Source organism: Protomyctophum bolini (genome assembly GCF_963924005.1).
Source record: "Protomyctophum bolini genome assembly, chromosome: 1".
Taxonomy (NCBI): Eukaryota; Metazoa; Chordata; class Actinopteri; order Myctophiformes; family Myctophidae; genus Protomyctophum; species Protomyctophum bolini.
Genome location: NC_137862.1, coordinates 23,275,420 through 23,292,676, shown reverse-complemented (window position 1 = coordinate 23,292,676; position 17,257 = coordinate 23,275,420). Strand labels below are relative to the sequence as shown.

At 44.1% G+C, this 17,257-nt stretch overlaps 1 protein-coding gene across 2 annotated transcripts in view; it reads left to right on the top strand.

The window, feature by feature from the left end:
* The window catches only part of itfg1 (integrin alpha FG-GAP repeat containing 1), a 145,664-nt gene that overhangs the window by 106,023 nt on the left and 22,384 nt on the right, over positions 1 to 17,257 (top strand). For both annotated transcript variants that reach the window (XR_013963816.1, XM_080759570.1), the window contains exons 13-14: positions 4,603 to 4,646; positions 8,699 to 8,777. Coding sequence is in view for 1 of the 2 variants with exons in the window: in XM_080759570.1 (XP_080615696.1) it covers positions 4,603 to 4,646; positions 8,699 to 8,777 (123 nt within the window). In the remaining variant the exon portion in view is untranslated. The remainder of the gene's footprint in view (positions 1 to 4,602; positions 4,647 to 8,698; positions 8,778 to 17,257) is intronic.

The following is a 17,257-nucleotide window of genomic DNA, read 5'->3' as shown; positions in this document are numbered from 1 at the left end:
TCCTACCAGTTGTGGGACATGGTCCTACTGTGTGTGGGACACGGTCCTACCAGTTGTGGGACATGGCCCTACTGTGTGTGGGACATGGTCCTACCAGTTGTGGGACATGGTCCTACTGTGTGTGGGACATGGTCCTACCAGTTGTGGGACATGGTCCTACCGCGTGTGGGACACGGTCCTACCAGGTGGTCCTACCAGTTGTGGGACCTATAATAGGTACAGTATCTACTCAGTCTGTGTCTCATAGGAGGGCTGTGGGCAGTTCAGTTTTTTTAAACAAAAATGTTATTATCGTGAGAACGATGGCTTCCATTTTCGCATTACAACTTTTCAGGACTATAAAAGCCTGCCGTTTCTATTAGGTTGGATTCCCCATCGATGATGTCACTGGTGGACGGGTTTCTGAATTGCCCACAGCCCTCCTATGAGACACAGACTGAGTAGAAACAAAGTTGTGCCATTTTATCATGATAAGCCGATATAGCTGAACCGATGTTACCACTGTTGAGCACGGGGTGGAGATCTCATGATCTCTGTTTTGTGGATGTTTAACACGCCCGCTTGCGGAATAGTGCACCAATACTTGTGTGAGTGTGTGCGCGTACACACAGAGAGAGAGAAAGTAGAGGGGGCCAGTTCATCCCACACTTGAGTGGGTCAGTCCTGTGAGAGAGCCACCATCAGTCTTAATACCACACTGGAAAATAGGCTACAGTGACTGTGTGTGTGTGTGTGTGTGTGTGTGTGTGTGTGTGTGTGTGTGTGTGTGTGTGTGTGTGTGTGTGTGTGTGTGTGTGTGTGTGTGTGTGTGTGTGTGTGTGTGTGTGTGTGTGTGTGTGTGTGTGTGTGTGTGTGTGTGTGTGTGTGTGTGTGTGTGTGTGTGTGTGCGCGCGCGCGTGCGTGTTCTTGTACTATAGTTGTGAGGACCAAATATCCCCACAAGCAAGACAGAGTTTGGACCCACCTGACATAATAGTGGTGGTCCCCAGGTTGGTCACTGGGTCAAAATCAGTTGAAAGTGTTGACCTGCTTCATCTCTATCTCAGGTATTTAAGGGGTCCTTGACCTGATTAACATTGAAACCCCTGCTTTATTGCAATGATTACTATCACAATATAGAGCTATTTAACAATTAAAATACATTTAACATTAAGTGTCACTTGTACCACCTTTAGCATACATCATTCATGGTTCTGTTGTATAATATTTGACAACAGATCAACGTTAACCCAAACGAAGGGTTTCTAGGGATCTCTCTCTCTCTCTCTCTCTCTCTCTCTCTCTCTCTCTCTCTCTCTCTCTCAAACACTCCAACCTAGCACATACACACAGACTCATCTAGTTCCTGGAGCGATGGCATTGCCCAGTGAGTTGTGAAGGACATCTGCGTTCATACAGGCTCTCTCTCGCTTTGCGCTTCATTGAACTTCATATCATGGATGTCTCGACACAGTGCAAGCAAGCACTGAGTCTTTCAATTCACTGATTAAATATACCCAATTCTCCACACACGCACGTGTGTGCACACACACACACACACACACTCACACACACACACACACACACACACACACACACACACTATCCCCTTGTCCCTGTACTGTGCAAAGATCCCAATAGCTTTGGCTACAGCCAATACAAATTACCACACTTTTTTCTAAAATCTCCAGCATGTGTGATACCGTATGAGAGGTACAATGATAAGCAGTGTAATGTGCTATACACACAGTGGGATAATAATTTGTTCCCCAGCCACTCCTCGGGGTGTTTTTTTTGTCACTGTATATTTGCACACACGTGAAGTGTGTCTTATGCATTATGCAGTGAGCAACCATTGCTTGTGGCGCTCGGCAAACAGTGGTGGAAAGTAACTAAGTACATTTACTTAAGTACTGCACTTAATTCTTTCTTTCCCATGTCTGTATACAGTATATACGGACCCCGACGCTAGGGGACGTCATATCCCAGGTCCGTACTGTATATATACGGACCCCAATGTATACTCCGTCTATAATGGTTGAGTCCCACGGCAGCTTTTAACATTGGTCCGGTTGCTATGGCAACGCCCCACCGCTCCAGCTATGGGATTGACAATATAATCACTGTGTAAATCAGTTGAAAGGAGGATTTTCAAACGTCCATAAGTCGGAATCCAGGAGAGCTTTCCTTGATGGTTCTACTGCCATCCAAATTTCGGATTTTTTATTTGTGCCTTTGTACCGCGGGACGCTCCCGCCATGTGAGCGCTTCCGATGAAAGGTAAACAGTGTGTTAGTGCTAGTGCCAATGATACTCAAGTGTGTGTAGCGAGTGTGTGTAGTGAGTGTGTGTGTAGTGAGGGTGTGTGGGGGGGCAAGCAAACTCCGACTCTTAAAGTGAGCGCGTATGGTGGCCCCTGGAACTGGGATTTATGCTAACCGCTAGCCGCAATAAATGAGTTAAGTACAAGTTTTGAGGTACCAGTATTTGTACTTTACTTGAGAATTTCCAGTTTCCATTACTTTTAGTTCTACTCCATATCTCAGAGGCAAATATTATACTTTTACTCCACTAGTACTACAATATTTTTAAAACTTTCTTTGTAGATTTTGATTCTTATTACAAAACATACATTAACCACTTCAGCCCTATGTACATTTCGGCCATTTGAAAATAGCCAATCAACAAGCTCACCATGCCGCGCAATGCGGCGCATTGTGAGCTTGTAGATCTGCTATTATCAAAGATTTTATACATTTGAAAACTTGTGAAATGTGGCCTTCTGCATAATGACTACTTTAGGCTACATTTTGATACCAATACTTTTGTAATTCCAGGCTTTTACTTGTAACCGAGTATTTCTATATTGCAGTATCGATGCTTTTACTTAAGTAAAACATGTGAGTACTTTTTCCACCACTGGAATCATGGTCTCATAATTCTCACATTCCATCCGTGTCTGCCCACACAGCCGTTTACACACAGCTGTGTCTTAATTGTGTCCTGTTGTCTGATTGTGTTTGTGCGTTCTGTTTGTTTGGCCGCTGATACGCGGTGCAGTGAGCTCCTATTGGAGCGGAGCTAATTAACGAGCTATCGGGGCCAAATGAAGGCAACCCTTACACCCTATTAGCATGCTAATAAAGTACACCGCTATAGTAATGACTGATAAGCAATTCACTAGATTTTGTCTGCGCTCGCTCAGGATGTGCACTATAACATTGTGTGTAAGATGAGAACACACACACACACACACACACACACACACACACACACACACACACACACACACACACACACACACACACACACACACACACACACACACAATTCAATTCAATTTCAATTTAAAGGGCTTTATTGGCATGAGAAAATGTACGTTTACATTGCCAAAGCAGAAAGAACAATACAACACATTGTATTAATTGTATATTGTGTATTATATTACTATACTTGTGAAGACGTCAACATTTTAGAACGGCATTGGAAATAGCTCAAGAGAAAGACCAAAATTATAGCAGAACTAAGTACATAAATCAGGTATTACTCTTAACTTTAACACCGAAACATCAAAATACTGTACCTAATCCTAATCCTACGTAAATCCAACCTGAATTGTAAAGTGTAATTTCCTAATTGTAAATCTACCTCCCCACATTTTTAACAATAAAATAACCATTTATTTGTCTTGCGAGGATCAAGAATTGTTTTTTTTACTATATTTCTACTATACTTGTGGGGACATTTCTCAAGTGTAGTAAAAACAAGTACACACACACACACACACACACACACACACACACACACACACACAAACACAAATGCACACACAAACACTAGCTTATATTATAGTAATCCCATTTATTGTCTGTGTTCCATCGTTTCTACCAATTTGTTTATCTTTGTGTTTCTGGAAGCCCCGGGAGATGTTAGTTAGCATTGTGGGAGAAGAAAAATATGTGTGAGAGCTGAGAATCCTCATGAATAGTCAAATGAGATGCATTTGTTTGTGTTGGTGCTGCCAGCCTGCGGAACTAATACAGTCATTGTTAACCTATTTTGGGCGGGAACCCCTTTTGGTGTTTTAAGCGTTCCGTTATACTTTAGCTATTGAAAAATAGCAGATCTACAAGCTCATAGCGGGCTATGAGTGGCGCACTATGAGCTTGTAGGTCTGCTATTTCTGAAACATCGTTAAAATGTGTCGCAAATCATTGAATATATATTTCAGAGCGAACATTTTTTACTAAAATATTTGCTTCTGGGGGGTCCCTGCCTGGAACTACATATTTTGAGATGGGGGTCCGTGGCCCAATAGAGACAATTCTGGGGATCCTTGTCATGAAAAAGGTTGAGCACCGCTGACATTTTCAGAAAGATGTTAGGATTTAGAAGCCTTTTTTTAATCAACCTCAGTCCAAAATGGGTTAAGGAAGGTTTTATTAGTGTGAGTGTGAAATGATTCTGACCTGCATGTGGGGTTTCACTGAAAATAATGGAACAGTGACACAATGATCAATATTAACTCCTCTCCTCTCCTCTCCTCTCCTCTCCTCTCCTCTCCTCTCCTCTCCTCTCCTCTCCTCTCCTCTCCTCTCCTCTCCTCTCCTCTCCTCTCCTCAGTGCTCAGTGGGCTGTGCTCCAACGACTGCCCAGAACAAGTCAAGGTAAGCGCTCTATCAGTGTGCCACTTCCGTGTATGTGTCATGCTGTGATGTTGTTCCCCACACAAAGATGCAGCCCTCAAGGGTACAGTAGGTGGGCGTATGTGCGGATTCTTACGTGCACGCTCTCTCTGTCCTTAAGTAGGTCATATGGGCTACAATTTACACTTACAATTTAGGCATTTACTGTAGCAGGCGCTCTAATCCAGAGAGACTTACAATAAGCAATGTAAACACATGTACATCAAATGCAGAGAGACAGTGTAGTGCCTCTGTGAACTAGGATCACGAGTAAACCTAGCATCGGTTTAAGCAATATACTATGAAAATAATAATCTGAACATTAAAACTACCAGTAAGACGCCTGAGGGTGAGAAGCGACCTCGCACTAAAGGGCGAGGTTGCGCGCACGCAGACTGCTGGCGCTTTGGCATGGGGGGTCAGATCAACATGGAATGAAGTCTCTACTGGCCATATAAGGAGCATGTCTTGAGTGTACAGGGTTTGATGAGGTCAGATCAACATATGGAATGTCAGAACAGGTCAGCTCCATACAGTATATGGAGAAGGGTGGTAGTGGGGACATTCCCTTGAGTGTACAGGGTATAAGGGCCCAGGTAGGGCCGGGCCTTAATTCTCGGGCCTGTTGAGAACTCTAGTCTCTGCCGGCTGCACTAATAACTTGGTGGCAGGCCCGTCTAAAGTTTGAATGGACAGGTGGGCCTGTTGAGAACTCTAGTCTTTGCCGGCTGCCGGGTGCGGCTGCACTAATGACTTTGGAGCAGGCCCATCTAGAGTTTGAAATTTGAATGAACAGGTATCAGGCTTTTCTATGCACTACGTGCCTACTCAAAGCGCTTACAATGGTTCATTCATTCATACATTGGGAGGTGAAGCGGCGAACAGTCGACGCCAGCGTCCTCACTTCCCACCCCCAATCCAACCCTTGATGCTGAGTGTCAAGCAGGGAGGCACTGGGTCCCATTTTTAGAGTCTTTGGTATGACCCGGCCGGGGATCGAACCCCGACCTCCCAGTCTCAGGGCGGACACTCGAACCACAAGCCCACTGAGCTGAGGTTTGAGGTCAGATGTAGAGGCTCTACTCTACTCGCATTTACTATGACAAGTAAGACGCGCAAACGCAGGAAGCGAACGCAGCTCGTAAATTGCGACACACAGTAATTTTTACTGTGTGTGTGCGTGCGTGCGTGCGTGCATGCGTGTCTGTCAGACAGACAGATCATGTCATCTTATTAATGTCCATATTATGGACATTAACAGGATCCCATGATCCATGGAGCAGCCTTGGAGAGATGTATAGCTACACCTCTAGTTCACCTCTGAGGAGCCACGCTAGCCTGTAATACATAATACACATTTGAGTGTCCTGTCAAGTATACTGTCACAAATTAGATGGCCATGGAATCACTTAAATAAGACTGGGACCATAAGTAACTACAGTCATTTACAGCCTTGTCAGCTGTGGTTACGTGAGTCAATAATGTCAATTTTGTTAAATGAATATGATTGACCGTTCATTTAGATTAGAGCGGAATCAAATAATTGGATAGGATGTCCCTTTTACTCTGCATGATAAAGACGGGCGGCAGTGGCTCAGCGGTAGAGTGGCCGGTATGGCGGCTGGATGGGAACCGTAATGATCCCAGTTTGATCCAACTGGCCCTCCCCCTACCCACAAGGAGGAGCAGTGCACCAAAGCATTATGGGAATTGTTGTCCAGGAAGGAAGTGAGCCCAGTGTCCATGACATCAGAGACACTGGGCTCACTGCTAAAATCTAAAATATCTAAAACCACATATTACACACATAAAGACCCCCAGGAAAGTGATCTTCTAAAGGTCATTAACATATATTTTCTTTTGCAAAGAGGGTGAAGTGTCCCTTTAACTAACTAATAAACCATTTAGCATTAACTGTTTCTGACTTGACAAATGCAACACAAAACTTTGACCCGAATATTGTATAATACTCTTCCAGAGTTATTTTATGCATTGGAGAAAGTGAGTCCAGGGTGTACTTGAAAAGTACAAAACGCCTGCCGTCCAACCAAGCTACTAACATCAGCCCTGCCCAACCATGATAGTATAGGACCACACCTTCTGCTCAAGTTTAACGGTTTTTCCGGAGTGGATGCCGTGGATGCGCGCTCAGAGAGCGGCCGCGTCTCTGCTCCGGAACTGCCCCGGGTTCCTGGAAGAGAAGGAGAGAAGTGTATGAGGGGGAGACTGAGGAGATGGAGGTGGTAGGGGTGGATGGAGGCATTGTTCGAGACCACGTAGGTAGTAAGAACAGGTACTGTAGGTGACGGCGCCCAGGTGTATTTGTACTGTGGTGATTGCATGTGACTGGGATTGGCCATGGGATAATGAAAGGCAGGTGAGTTTGATAAGGCGGGAGGAATGGTTGATAAGGAGGGAGGAGTGGTTAAGGTGAGCGGAAGGTGGTCTCTTCTCCTGAAACTGTGTTGTATAAATACAACTTCCCTTAAATTGCAAATTGAATGTATAAGCAAGCATAGAGTTGTGATGTTACAGTAAAGATCTGTGCAAGAGTAAAATAGTGCAGATATAAGCCTACAGCACATGTAAAAAACAAAATGTGGCATAGCAATGCACTTGCATTAATACGTGTCAGGCAGTTCAAGCTGCGCCACATTGTGAGCTTGTAGATCGCCTATTTTCTGCATGCAACCATCAAGGACTGCCAAAATACATTTTTGACTATATTTAGTCAACTAAAACTACACTAAAGGTGAAACATTTCAGGTGACTAAAATATGACTACAGAAAGACAAACTAAATCTAAATCTAAATCAAAATCAATCAAAATCAATAGTGCTCTAAGTGCTCTGCTCTGCTGAAAATAAGCTACGCTATGAATAAAGGTGTTACTTGAGATTCTGACTTAACCCATCTTTTTGAGCCTTGGGCTCAAAAAGGTAGAAAAAACACTGCTGTGTTGAATGGCTATGCTAATGTGCACCTGCTCTGGCACATTGCGCGTTAGTAAATCTGGTAGAATGCTTTAATCAACCACACACACATTATCTCTTCTTGGTTTATTTCTGCCATCTCCTTCCTCTAAAATGGAGAGAGGTGCACTTTTATGATGACACACAGGTGTTGTAAATGGTTGCTGTCTGGTGGAAACTGCGTATGTACAAAACTATGACTTTTCAGGATTCGATGTATTCGATGTATGACGGAGGGTATTCATTTACAAGAAAGGGGAAAAAACATACCGGTAAAAGGTTTCTGCAACGAACAGCAACGAAATGGTTGGCGTGACTGTCCTGATGAATGCCATGCAGCTTTCTAGTCTTAATGCATCCAAAATGAGCAGCTAAAAGTCTTAGTAAATCTGAGCCCTGAGTGCTTTCTTGTTGTTAGGTAAATTGGGAGTGTTCAGTTTGTTCCCATTTGGAAAATGCATTGCAGCAGCCAGGAGGCACAGCACTAGACTCTACAGCTGTGCACTCACACCGTCTGCAAGTGCTTTTTAAACTATCACGTTCAGGCTCGTGCACACACAGACATCAAAGGGGGCTTGAGCCCCTGCCCTTTCACTCGTCTGTAAAAAAAAATGCAGCATTTTCATGCCATACCTGAAGGTAGCATTCAGGAGAATTGCCTGTTTCCGAACAATCCTGAATTGCCTTGAAATAATTTGTTCAGAAATCCATGTTGTACATCTTCAGTAGCTCGAGTGCAGGGTTTCGCCTCGAAAATAGCATGCCTGTTTCATGTTTTGAACAAGTTGCTATGTTCCACAGCCGTTTGGTGTGAACCAGCCTGGTCCATATGTCATGTACACCACAGTGGACTGTTTCATGTTTTGAACAAGTTGCTATGTTCCACAGCCATTTGGTGTGAACCAGCCTGGTCCATATGTCATGTACACCACAGTGGACTGTTTCATGTTTTGAACAAGTTGCTATGTTCCACAGCCATTTGGTGTGAACCAGCCTGGTCCATATGTCATGTACACCACAGTGGACTGTTTCATGTTTTGAACAAGTTGCTATGTTCCACAGCCATTTGGTGTGAACCAGCCTGGTCCATATGTCATGTACACCACAGTGGACTCCAATGGTTACCTGAAGAATGCCTCAGGTAAGGGACCACACACACACACACACACACACACACACACACACACACACACACACACACACACACACACACAACACACACACACACACACACACACACACACACACACACACACACACACACACACACACACACACACACACGCACGCACCCCATGCTATTTCTCTCCAACCTTTAAACCTTTGATCTTTAACCTTCTCCTCCTCGTTTGCATTAATTGGTGTAATTAATGCGATGGAACAAAACATGAAACTCTCTAGGGTCTTCTTTGAAACACATAATTGTCCCTCTATGGGAGAGAAAGCTTCGGAAGCCATTATGAACTCTCACTGCTGGCTTTTAACCCATTACATCCCGCCGCCAGTGCCTGGAATCTGTCGCCAGTGCCAACAGAATGCACCTTCTAAAGGCTGTGGCGAAGACCCCGGGATTTGGGGGGTGGTCCATCCTGGCTTGTTTCTTGTATGAAATATTTGTTACAAGATGCATATATATCTGCCACAGGATGTCTTACGTTGTCATTTAGTGCCCTAAAAAAGTCTATTAAAGTCCATAAACTTGGCTGGCAAACGATTTAAGGTCTAAGTGCTCTAAACAAACATTAACAATCCCATAGACTTGGCTGCCATATGACATAATCTTCAAAAGCCATTGGAGGGGATAGTGCCCCTCAAAAAAAGTTAAAGTAACAGAGGGATCATATCCATGCGGTACAGGGTACAGTATGTACATGAGATTAGAAATCTGGTGCATCAACATAGCAGCAAGTAGGCTATGTAGAATATCAGCACGTTGTACACCAGATTAAGGTACGGAGAGTCTTTATAAACAATGTTGTCAGTTATTCCCTCCTCATCTCCCACAATAAAGACTGACCTGGTCCTCTTTCCACCGGAGGAGGCTGTGTAGAGCTGCCCATGAGCAAACAAACAGCTCCTTCATTGTCTTGTCCCTGACCCACGTTGATGGGGACTGAGAGAGTCGGCATCCATCTCACTAGCTGTACGAAACCCAACTCTATTATGTGACTTGTCACTGAGATTTACAGACTCTTTTGATGTTTGGATTATTTTGTCTGTGTCCTTGGCTTCCGTACTAAAGACGTATCCTCACACACAGGGCGCAGCTGGAAAGTTGGTTTTTTCAATTGTGATACTTTTGTTGTTTTCACATGTTCGTATAATATCGTCTCTGTCGGGTGGAAACCTCATATGTCCAAAACTGTTATTGTTTTCCAAGATAAAAAAAGTAGCAGATCTACAAGCTCAAAATGCTTGTAGTTCTGCTACTTTGGATGCTTTTATGTGAGGCTGTAGTGTAGTATGATCATTTATCAAGTAGTAGGGCGTTAATTTAGAAACAAAATACAACACAAACATTTAAAACAGTGTATAAATTGACTTGAATTCACTTGATGTGAATGCTCTGATGAAGGCTGCATAGCCGAAACGCGTTAGCGTTCCTTTTTTGTGTGTGCCAATAAAGAAATGGAAATGTAGTTAAAATGGAGATAAGAGGTTTCTGCCCGACAGCAACTATGCAGTATATTAATTACTGTGTACTTGTTTACACACGTACAGTACTACATGTCTTACATGTGACTGTACTGCATGTATGCAGGTTTAATATTATATTATAACAGGTTACCTGTGGCCTTGGGCAGCTCCAGGTCTGGCCTATTCTCTGGCTATTCACCGGACGGTGCTCAACTGAGCAGTGAAGAATAATGTAATGAAATAAACATAACGCATAACAACAACATAACACTACAAGCCCCCAATGTGTCGCAGTAGATTGGTAATTTTCCAGCAATTTTCCAGCTTACAATGCTGCCCTAAAGTTTTGATGTCCTCACAAAAATAATAATACAAACGTGTGTGTGCGTGCGTGAGTTCGGTATAACTCTCTTATTTGTCATGTCTCCCTCTCTATCGCTGTCATCTATCTCTGTCCGTGTCCTCGTGACTTGGTGAAGAACAGACGGTGTGTGTGTGTGTGTGTGTGTGTGTGTGTGTGTGTGTGTGTGTGTGTGTGTGTGTGTGTGTGTGTGTGTGTGTGTGTGTGTGTGTGTGCGTGCGTGTGCGCGTGCATGCTCCCTGTCTGTCTGTCTGTCTGTCTGTCTGGCTTGCTGAAGATCAGGGAGTTTGGGCTGGTTTTATTCTAGCTCTGTAAAGAATTGAGGGAAGGAATGGATTCGTGTGAGATACAGCGGGGGAGCTCCTTCAATAAGAGATTCACAGATTCACTACAAAGACAAAGAGAGACGCAGAAAGTGTGTGTGTGTGTGTGTGTGTGTGTGTGTGTGTGTGTGTGTGTGTGTGTGTGTGTGTGTGTGTGTGTGTGTGTGTGCACATTTGTACTGCCTGCTTGTGTTGTAGGTGTGCAGCCTTCATATTGATAGCTAACTTTTTCCTTCCATCAAACTCTTACAATAAGACTAAAAAGACATATGTGTGTGTTATCTGTTTTGTTAACTTTGCGTTTCATAATGAGAGATGAGATATTGAACTTCACGGAGACTCATCAGCTGTGTCTTCTGTGGATTTGGTGGATATTGGATGGGACGATAATCGTTATTGACGTATATCGTGATTAACTTCTCTGTAGCCATGCCCGAGATAACGAGATTAATGTACCTTTGCACAACCAGGGACGAGATCCCGATAAAAAAAAATGAATTACCTTATTTTAACTCCGTTGCTAGCCACCACTAGCGTCCATGTAAAGAAACAGCCAAAATCCCTGCGTGCACGCCGTCTTTATTGACATTAGGTCTCATAATGAGTAGGCATGAACGGAGCCTAAAGCCGGGGCTTCATAAGCCTTAGAGACCATTCCACTCCTTGTACCCAATGGATCGAAGCCCAGTGCTCTCACTAATGGGTCTAAAAATTTAGATTAGTATAGGGACATTTTGGCCTGTGGGTGACATTTGAGGAAAGGTCACGCAGTCACTCAAGTGGTTAGTTAGGGCTTGTCCAGTGGGGAACATGAATGTGCTCAAAACATCCATTGTTTTTGATGCTTTGTTTGGGACAAAATTTGTTGAGACCGACCGTCACTGACCGACCGACCAAAACATTAAACACACAAAAACAATCCCCTGGCAAGAGCTGGCAAACCATGCAGTCAGGGATGCAGCCAGGGATGCAGCCAGGGATGCAGTCAGGGATGCAGTCAGGGATGCAGCCAGGGATGCAGCCAGGGATGCAGCCAGGGATGCAGCCAGGGATGCAGCCAGGGATGCAGCCAGGGATGCAGTCAGGGATGCAGCCAGGGATGCAGTCAGGGATGCAGCCAGGGATGCAGTCAGGGATGCAGCCAGGGATGCATCGCAAATCAGCAGAAGATTGAGTCAGCTGGCTGGCTGCATTTCAATGGTCCATTGTGTGACCCTGACTGTGCTCACAGATCGATATAGGTGCTCACATGGTGCTGTGTGCACAGATAGCTGTTATGATGCCACACCACAATCACAGTTACATTTACTGTATGTGTGACGTGCCAGGAATCCAGACGAATCTAACGTTTTTTTTCCTGATTCATTCGACTGCATGCGATGCCATTTCCTTGCGACCTGGTAAAATATTAGGTAATCTCTCTCTCTGGCCTTGCTCCATCCTTCTGTTCCTCTTTCTCTCTAGCCCCTTCTCTCTTTTTCTCAAAGGATCTCTCTCTCTCTGGCTGTCTCTCCTTGACCTCACTCTATCGCTTCCATTCTCTCTCTCTCGCTCAATATATCTCTCCGTCATTCTCCTCTCTTGCTCTCTCTCTCTCTCTCTCTCTCTCTCTCTCTCTCTCTCTCTCTCTCTCTCCTCCCCCCCATTCTTCTCTGTCTGTGGCTGACAGCAGCCTTCATGGGACAGAAAGCAGCATCATTCCATCATTGGACGTCTGCAGGAAAGAACAAATGTGTCAGACGTAGTAGAACCTTCTGGACCTCCACAGGTCTCACTGGAGCTTCTGTTGCCAAGAGTTCTGAGGCAGGACAAAGCAAGAAAGAACCAAGTTTGAGGTGGACAGACGGACAGACTGTTCTGATGGGCATAGGTGCTGTGCACGTTGTGAATCACCAACCAACTGGCTTAGGACGGACGTGTCAGTGTGAGCTTGTAGATTCACATTGTGATGCTATACTGTAGATCAGTGGTTCTCAACCAGTGGTCCGGGGACCAGCAGTGGTCCTTGAGGGGGTTCCAGGTGGTCCCCCAGCTAAATGATGGAGAGTTTGTAACCAAATAGACCCTTATAGATCTTTAACTCTTGAGAGTGTAAAATGAAACCAAATGGACCCGTCAACGTTTTCTCTCTGGTACCAAGTACCAAAATCTTTTTTTTTTTAATATAATTTTTATCCCACGATTTTGCAACCCAGTTTTATCACCCAGTGCCAATTATCAAATGTAATCCTGGGCACTACACTTCCTCTGCCAACCTTGGGGGGCAGCGGACTGAATTCATGCCGGCCGGACGTAGCACGCGGAAGGAACACGTTATTCCGACCAGTTCCTTTCTCTTCCATCAGGCGCCCCGGCTGGCCAGGGGGAGGTAGTTTAGAGACCAGGATTACTGCATGTTTTTGTGAGGGTCAGGGTACCTACCCTAGGGGACACAAGGAGAACATGCAAACTCCACACAGAAAGGCCCTTTCGCCAAAATCTTATCCAACGATAACAACATACTCTTCAGTTTTGAGTCTGAGATGGTGGTCCGGCTCAAATGCTGAATAAACAATGCACCTTGAAATGAAAAGGGTTGAAAACCACTGCTGTAGATGGTTCTACTCTTTGCAGTAGATAGTCGACATCCAAACATCCAAACCTTTGGCATGGGAATAGTGCAAAAGAACAAGTGAATATATTCTAGCCTCTGAATTTTGTGAACTTGTATCTTGCATAATTTCGCTCTGTAAAGGAAAGTCTGGGGTCGTGGAAAATCCTTTAAAATGTCCAAATGCAACACATTGCTTGTGACATTATTCTGTGCGTCAAACACTGGCAATGTGCTGAAGTCATTAGTCTAATTGGCCGACTTGCAGAGCGTTGCACATTGATTTAGACCCCATTATGTGTTTCTCCCATCAACTCCTTCCCTTGCCTCCGCTCGCTTTTGTGCCTCTGCCTCCTTCTCTCTAAGGCTGTCGTCTCCCTGCATGTAATCCTTCCATCACGAGAAACGCACACACTCACACACACACACACACACATACGCACACATATGCACACAAACATGCGCACACACAGCCCGACCAGGTGCTAAGCAGGGTGTCTAGCCCGCCAGCGGAACAGACACACATTTAACACAATTCAAACAAGACAAATGACACTTTTAAAAATAGATCAGCCTTTGTGTGAGTTAATCTGGCAGTGACTGACAAGGCGTGGGCTGGGAGAGATCTTTGATCAGCTAGAGCTGCCATGAGGCACTCTAAGAGGTTCACTGCCGAAGCATAAGGTGACCAGATGTCCCGAAGCATAGGGTGACCAGATGTCCAGCTTTGTGCATGCGCGATTGTCCCACATTTCAAACGCGTCCAATAAAATTGAGACGCCTTTCCTTTATTTTTGAAAAGCGATGGCGGAAGCACTAGTGGAACGCTCCGGAGGCAGAGATAAAGGCATTTGAGAAAAACCTCTGAGGTTTTTTTTTATGACGTGATTTCCTTGTTCCTGGTTTCAAACGGTGACTCATAGGTTGGGGAAGAGCGCCATCTATCATAAAACCTAAACCATAAAAGTCTGATGAGAAATCGCGACACTGGCCAAGTGAGCCTTTACCTTGGAAGAATATGACTAGAAATCTCGGCCTGGAGTGTGGAGTTTGAATGTTCTCCCCGTGTCCTCTAGGGTAGGTGGTACCCTCACAAAAAACATGCCGTAATCCTGGTCTCTATACTGCCTCCCCCTGGCCAGCCAGAGCACCTGATGGAGGGGACAGGAACTGTTCGGAATAACGTGTTCTACATGCTACGTCCAACCAGGGAAACTCCCCCCTGTCAGTTGAGAACTGGACTCCTCATGCATTGAAGGAAGCATGAGGTCAGTCTGTTGCTCTCCCAGGTCGTGTCTAATTATTAGACAATTGACACTGGGTGGAAAAAATGGGTTACAAAAGAGAGAAAAAAGAAGAAAATAAATCTCGGTTGGCAACTTGGCAATGAGTTAATGTCTTCTGGTCTGTCACAATGAAGTGACAGGACACTCTCACGCCCCATCTTAACTACATGCAGCTATCCATGCCTTCATCTACTCACGCTTAGACTATTACAATTCCCTTTACTCAGGGGGGTGGACATCCTCTATTGATAAAACAACAATTAAATATACTGTTGACAAAGACACTTCATACATTTGGAAACATATTTTTATTAAAAAAAAAAAAAAAATCCATATCCACCAGCTCACATGTGTCGCATTGTGAACTTGTAGATTGGCAATTTGGCCATTCGTCCCACACTACAAAGTATAGAATAGAACTTTAAGTGGTCAAGGACCTCCATAAAGGAGGTAGGAAGTGAATGAATGCTGCACTCCTCCTTTCACTACTGCTCACTCCCTCCATCAGTCTTTGTACAGAGAGGTCCTCCTCTTCTCACTCCCCCCCCTCTCTCTCTCTCAGTAGGTGTGTGTTCATAATGAGGTGTGGTGTTGTCAGAATCACATCCCACACTCATCCATCTACCCTGCTTAGTAAGGGCCACACATGCACACACGCACACACACACACACACACACACACACACACACACACACACACACACACACAGTAATGGTGTTTCTGTAGTGATACAGTGGGTATGCCTTTACTACCGTGCATTATGGACAGATAGCATGCTGTTGCCGTGACTCATTACTTATTATTTATTATTATTGACGCAATAACAGGTCTAAAGGATATAGAACAGCAGTTGTAGTAGACAATAGTTAGTAGCAGTACTTGCGCGCTCTGCTTGCGCACAAGTAGGCCATGTATTCGTTTTGCACAAAAACACTCCTTGGCCTCAAAACGGCCTGTTTTTAGCCCAAGGAGTGTTTTTTGTGCAAAACTAATGCTTGGAATTGATTCAGAATCATGAAAACCCCCTAGTTTGACACATCACATGATACTTAAAGAATTTAGATTATTTTGCCTTATACAGGATGTTAATGGTATGGTCACATATTATGCTAATAACTCAAATTGCTCAACGTGCAACTTTTAGCAACCAAGCTTAATCTCATCTGCTAAGCCTATAGATGACATTTGAAAAGTTTATACTAAGCAACATTTCCGGGTCTAACATGCAGGGACCTATGGGGGCTTCCAGTAGACTATTAGAATGGCTTACAAATATGTTTTATTGTGCTTGTTTTACTTAACTCATTAGCCTGAGGCCGATTTTCCAAATGCCTTCTAAATCGTTCTCAAACGTATTATTATCATTTTTTTTAATGTTTTAAATCTGCTCTGAGGAAGGCTGTCGCCGAAGCGCTAATTGTTCTCAATAAATTATGAGAAATTGCATCTGAGCCAGTCTTGCATCTTTTATTTTGGAGTGCCGCTTTTTCCATTTAGTTGGTTTATGAGTTAAGTAAGCTGAGCACCCACTGCCTTAACCAAGGGCAGTATCCAGAGGCAGGCATTTTATTTAATTTTTACCAATAAATAAACATTATTTGATATATTGTGTTGAACTGAATCTTGACCATCAGGTGTCAGATCGTTCGTGTCAGATCCTGTGTCTAGGTGAGGCATAACCTTTGACATGATCTAAATGTCTCAATAGACGAGCAGGGACACAAAATGCAACCACCCCGATTGTATAAGTTATATTGTATTAACATAATGCTACCAGCAGCGATGGTGTGGTGGGAGCTTTCACACTGCTTCACAAATCCTGTTGGGTGGAAGCCGAATGTCCAAAACTGTCTTTAAAAAAATAAATGGAAACTGCAACAATGGAAACACACACACACACACACACACACACACGTATGTCAAGGTGCTAATGTCACCTGCTGTGACATATCTGGAATTAACGGCCCTATCTCTGCACTGCAGCTTTGTGTGTGTGTGTGTGTGTGTGTGTGTGTGTGTGTGTGTGTGTGTGTGTCTCCACGTGGGTTTGTGTTTATGCCTACTGTACGTGTCTGTACGTGTATATCCATCCATCCCAGGGGGCAAGCATTTGATCTTTAAAATGAAGCCAGTGCAGATGTAAAGAAAATCCTGCAGTTGTCATCAATGGCCTATGGTTATTTGACTGGACTTAATTACCTTAAGTAAACATTTTCATCATTTTTTTATGTTTTCAGTCGCTGAACAAACAGAACAGGTCACATAATTATGCAGCGGATTGGTGTTCGAATTGCTCACCTTGTAATACAATAATCATGTCGCATCAAATGTAAAACAAGGGTTTTCAGTGTAGAACTTAAATGTCTGAACATCAAAATGTATGTACTTTGAAGGGTGGCTAACAGGCTTTTCTGAAAAGCTTG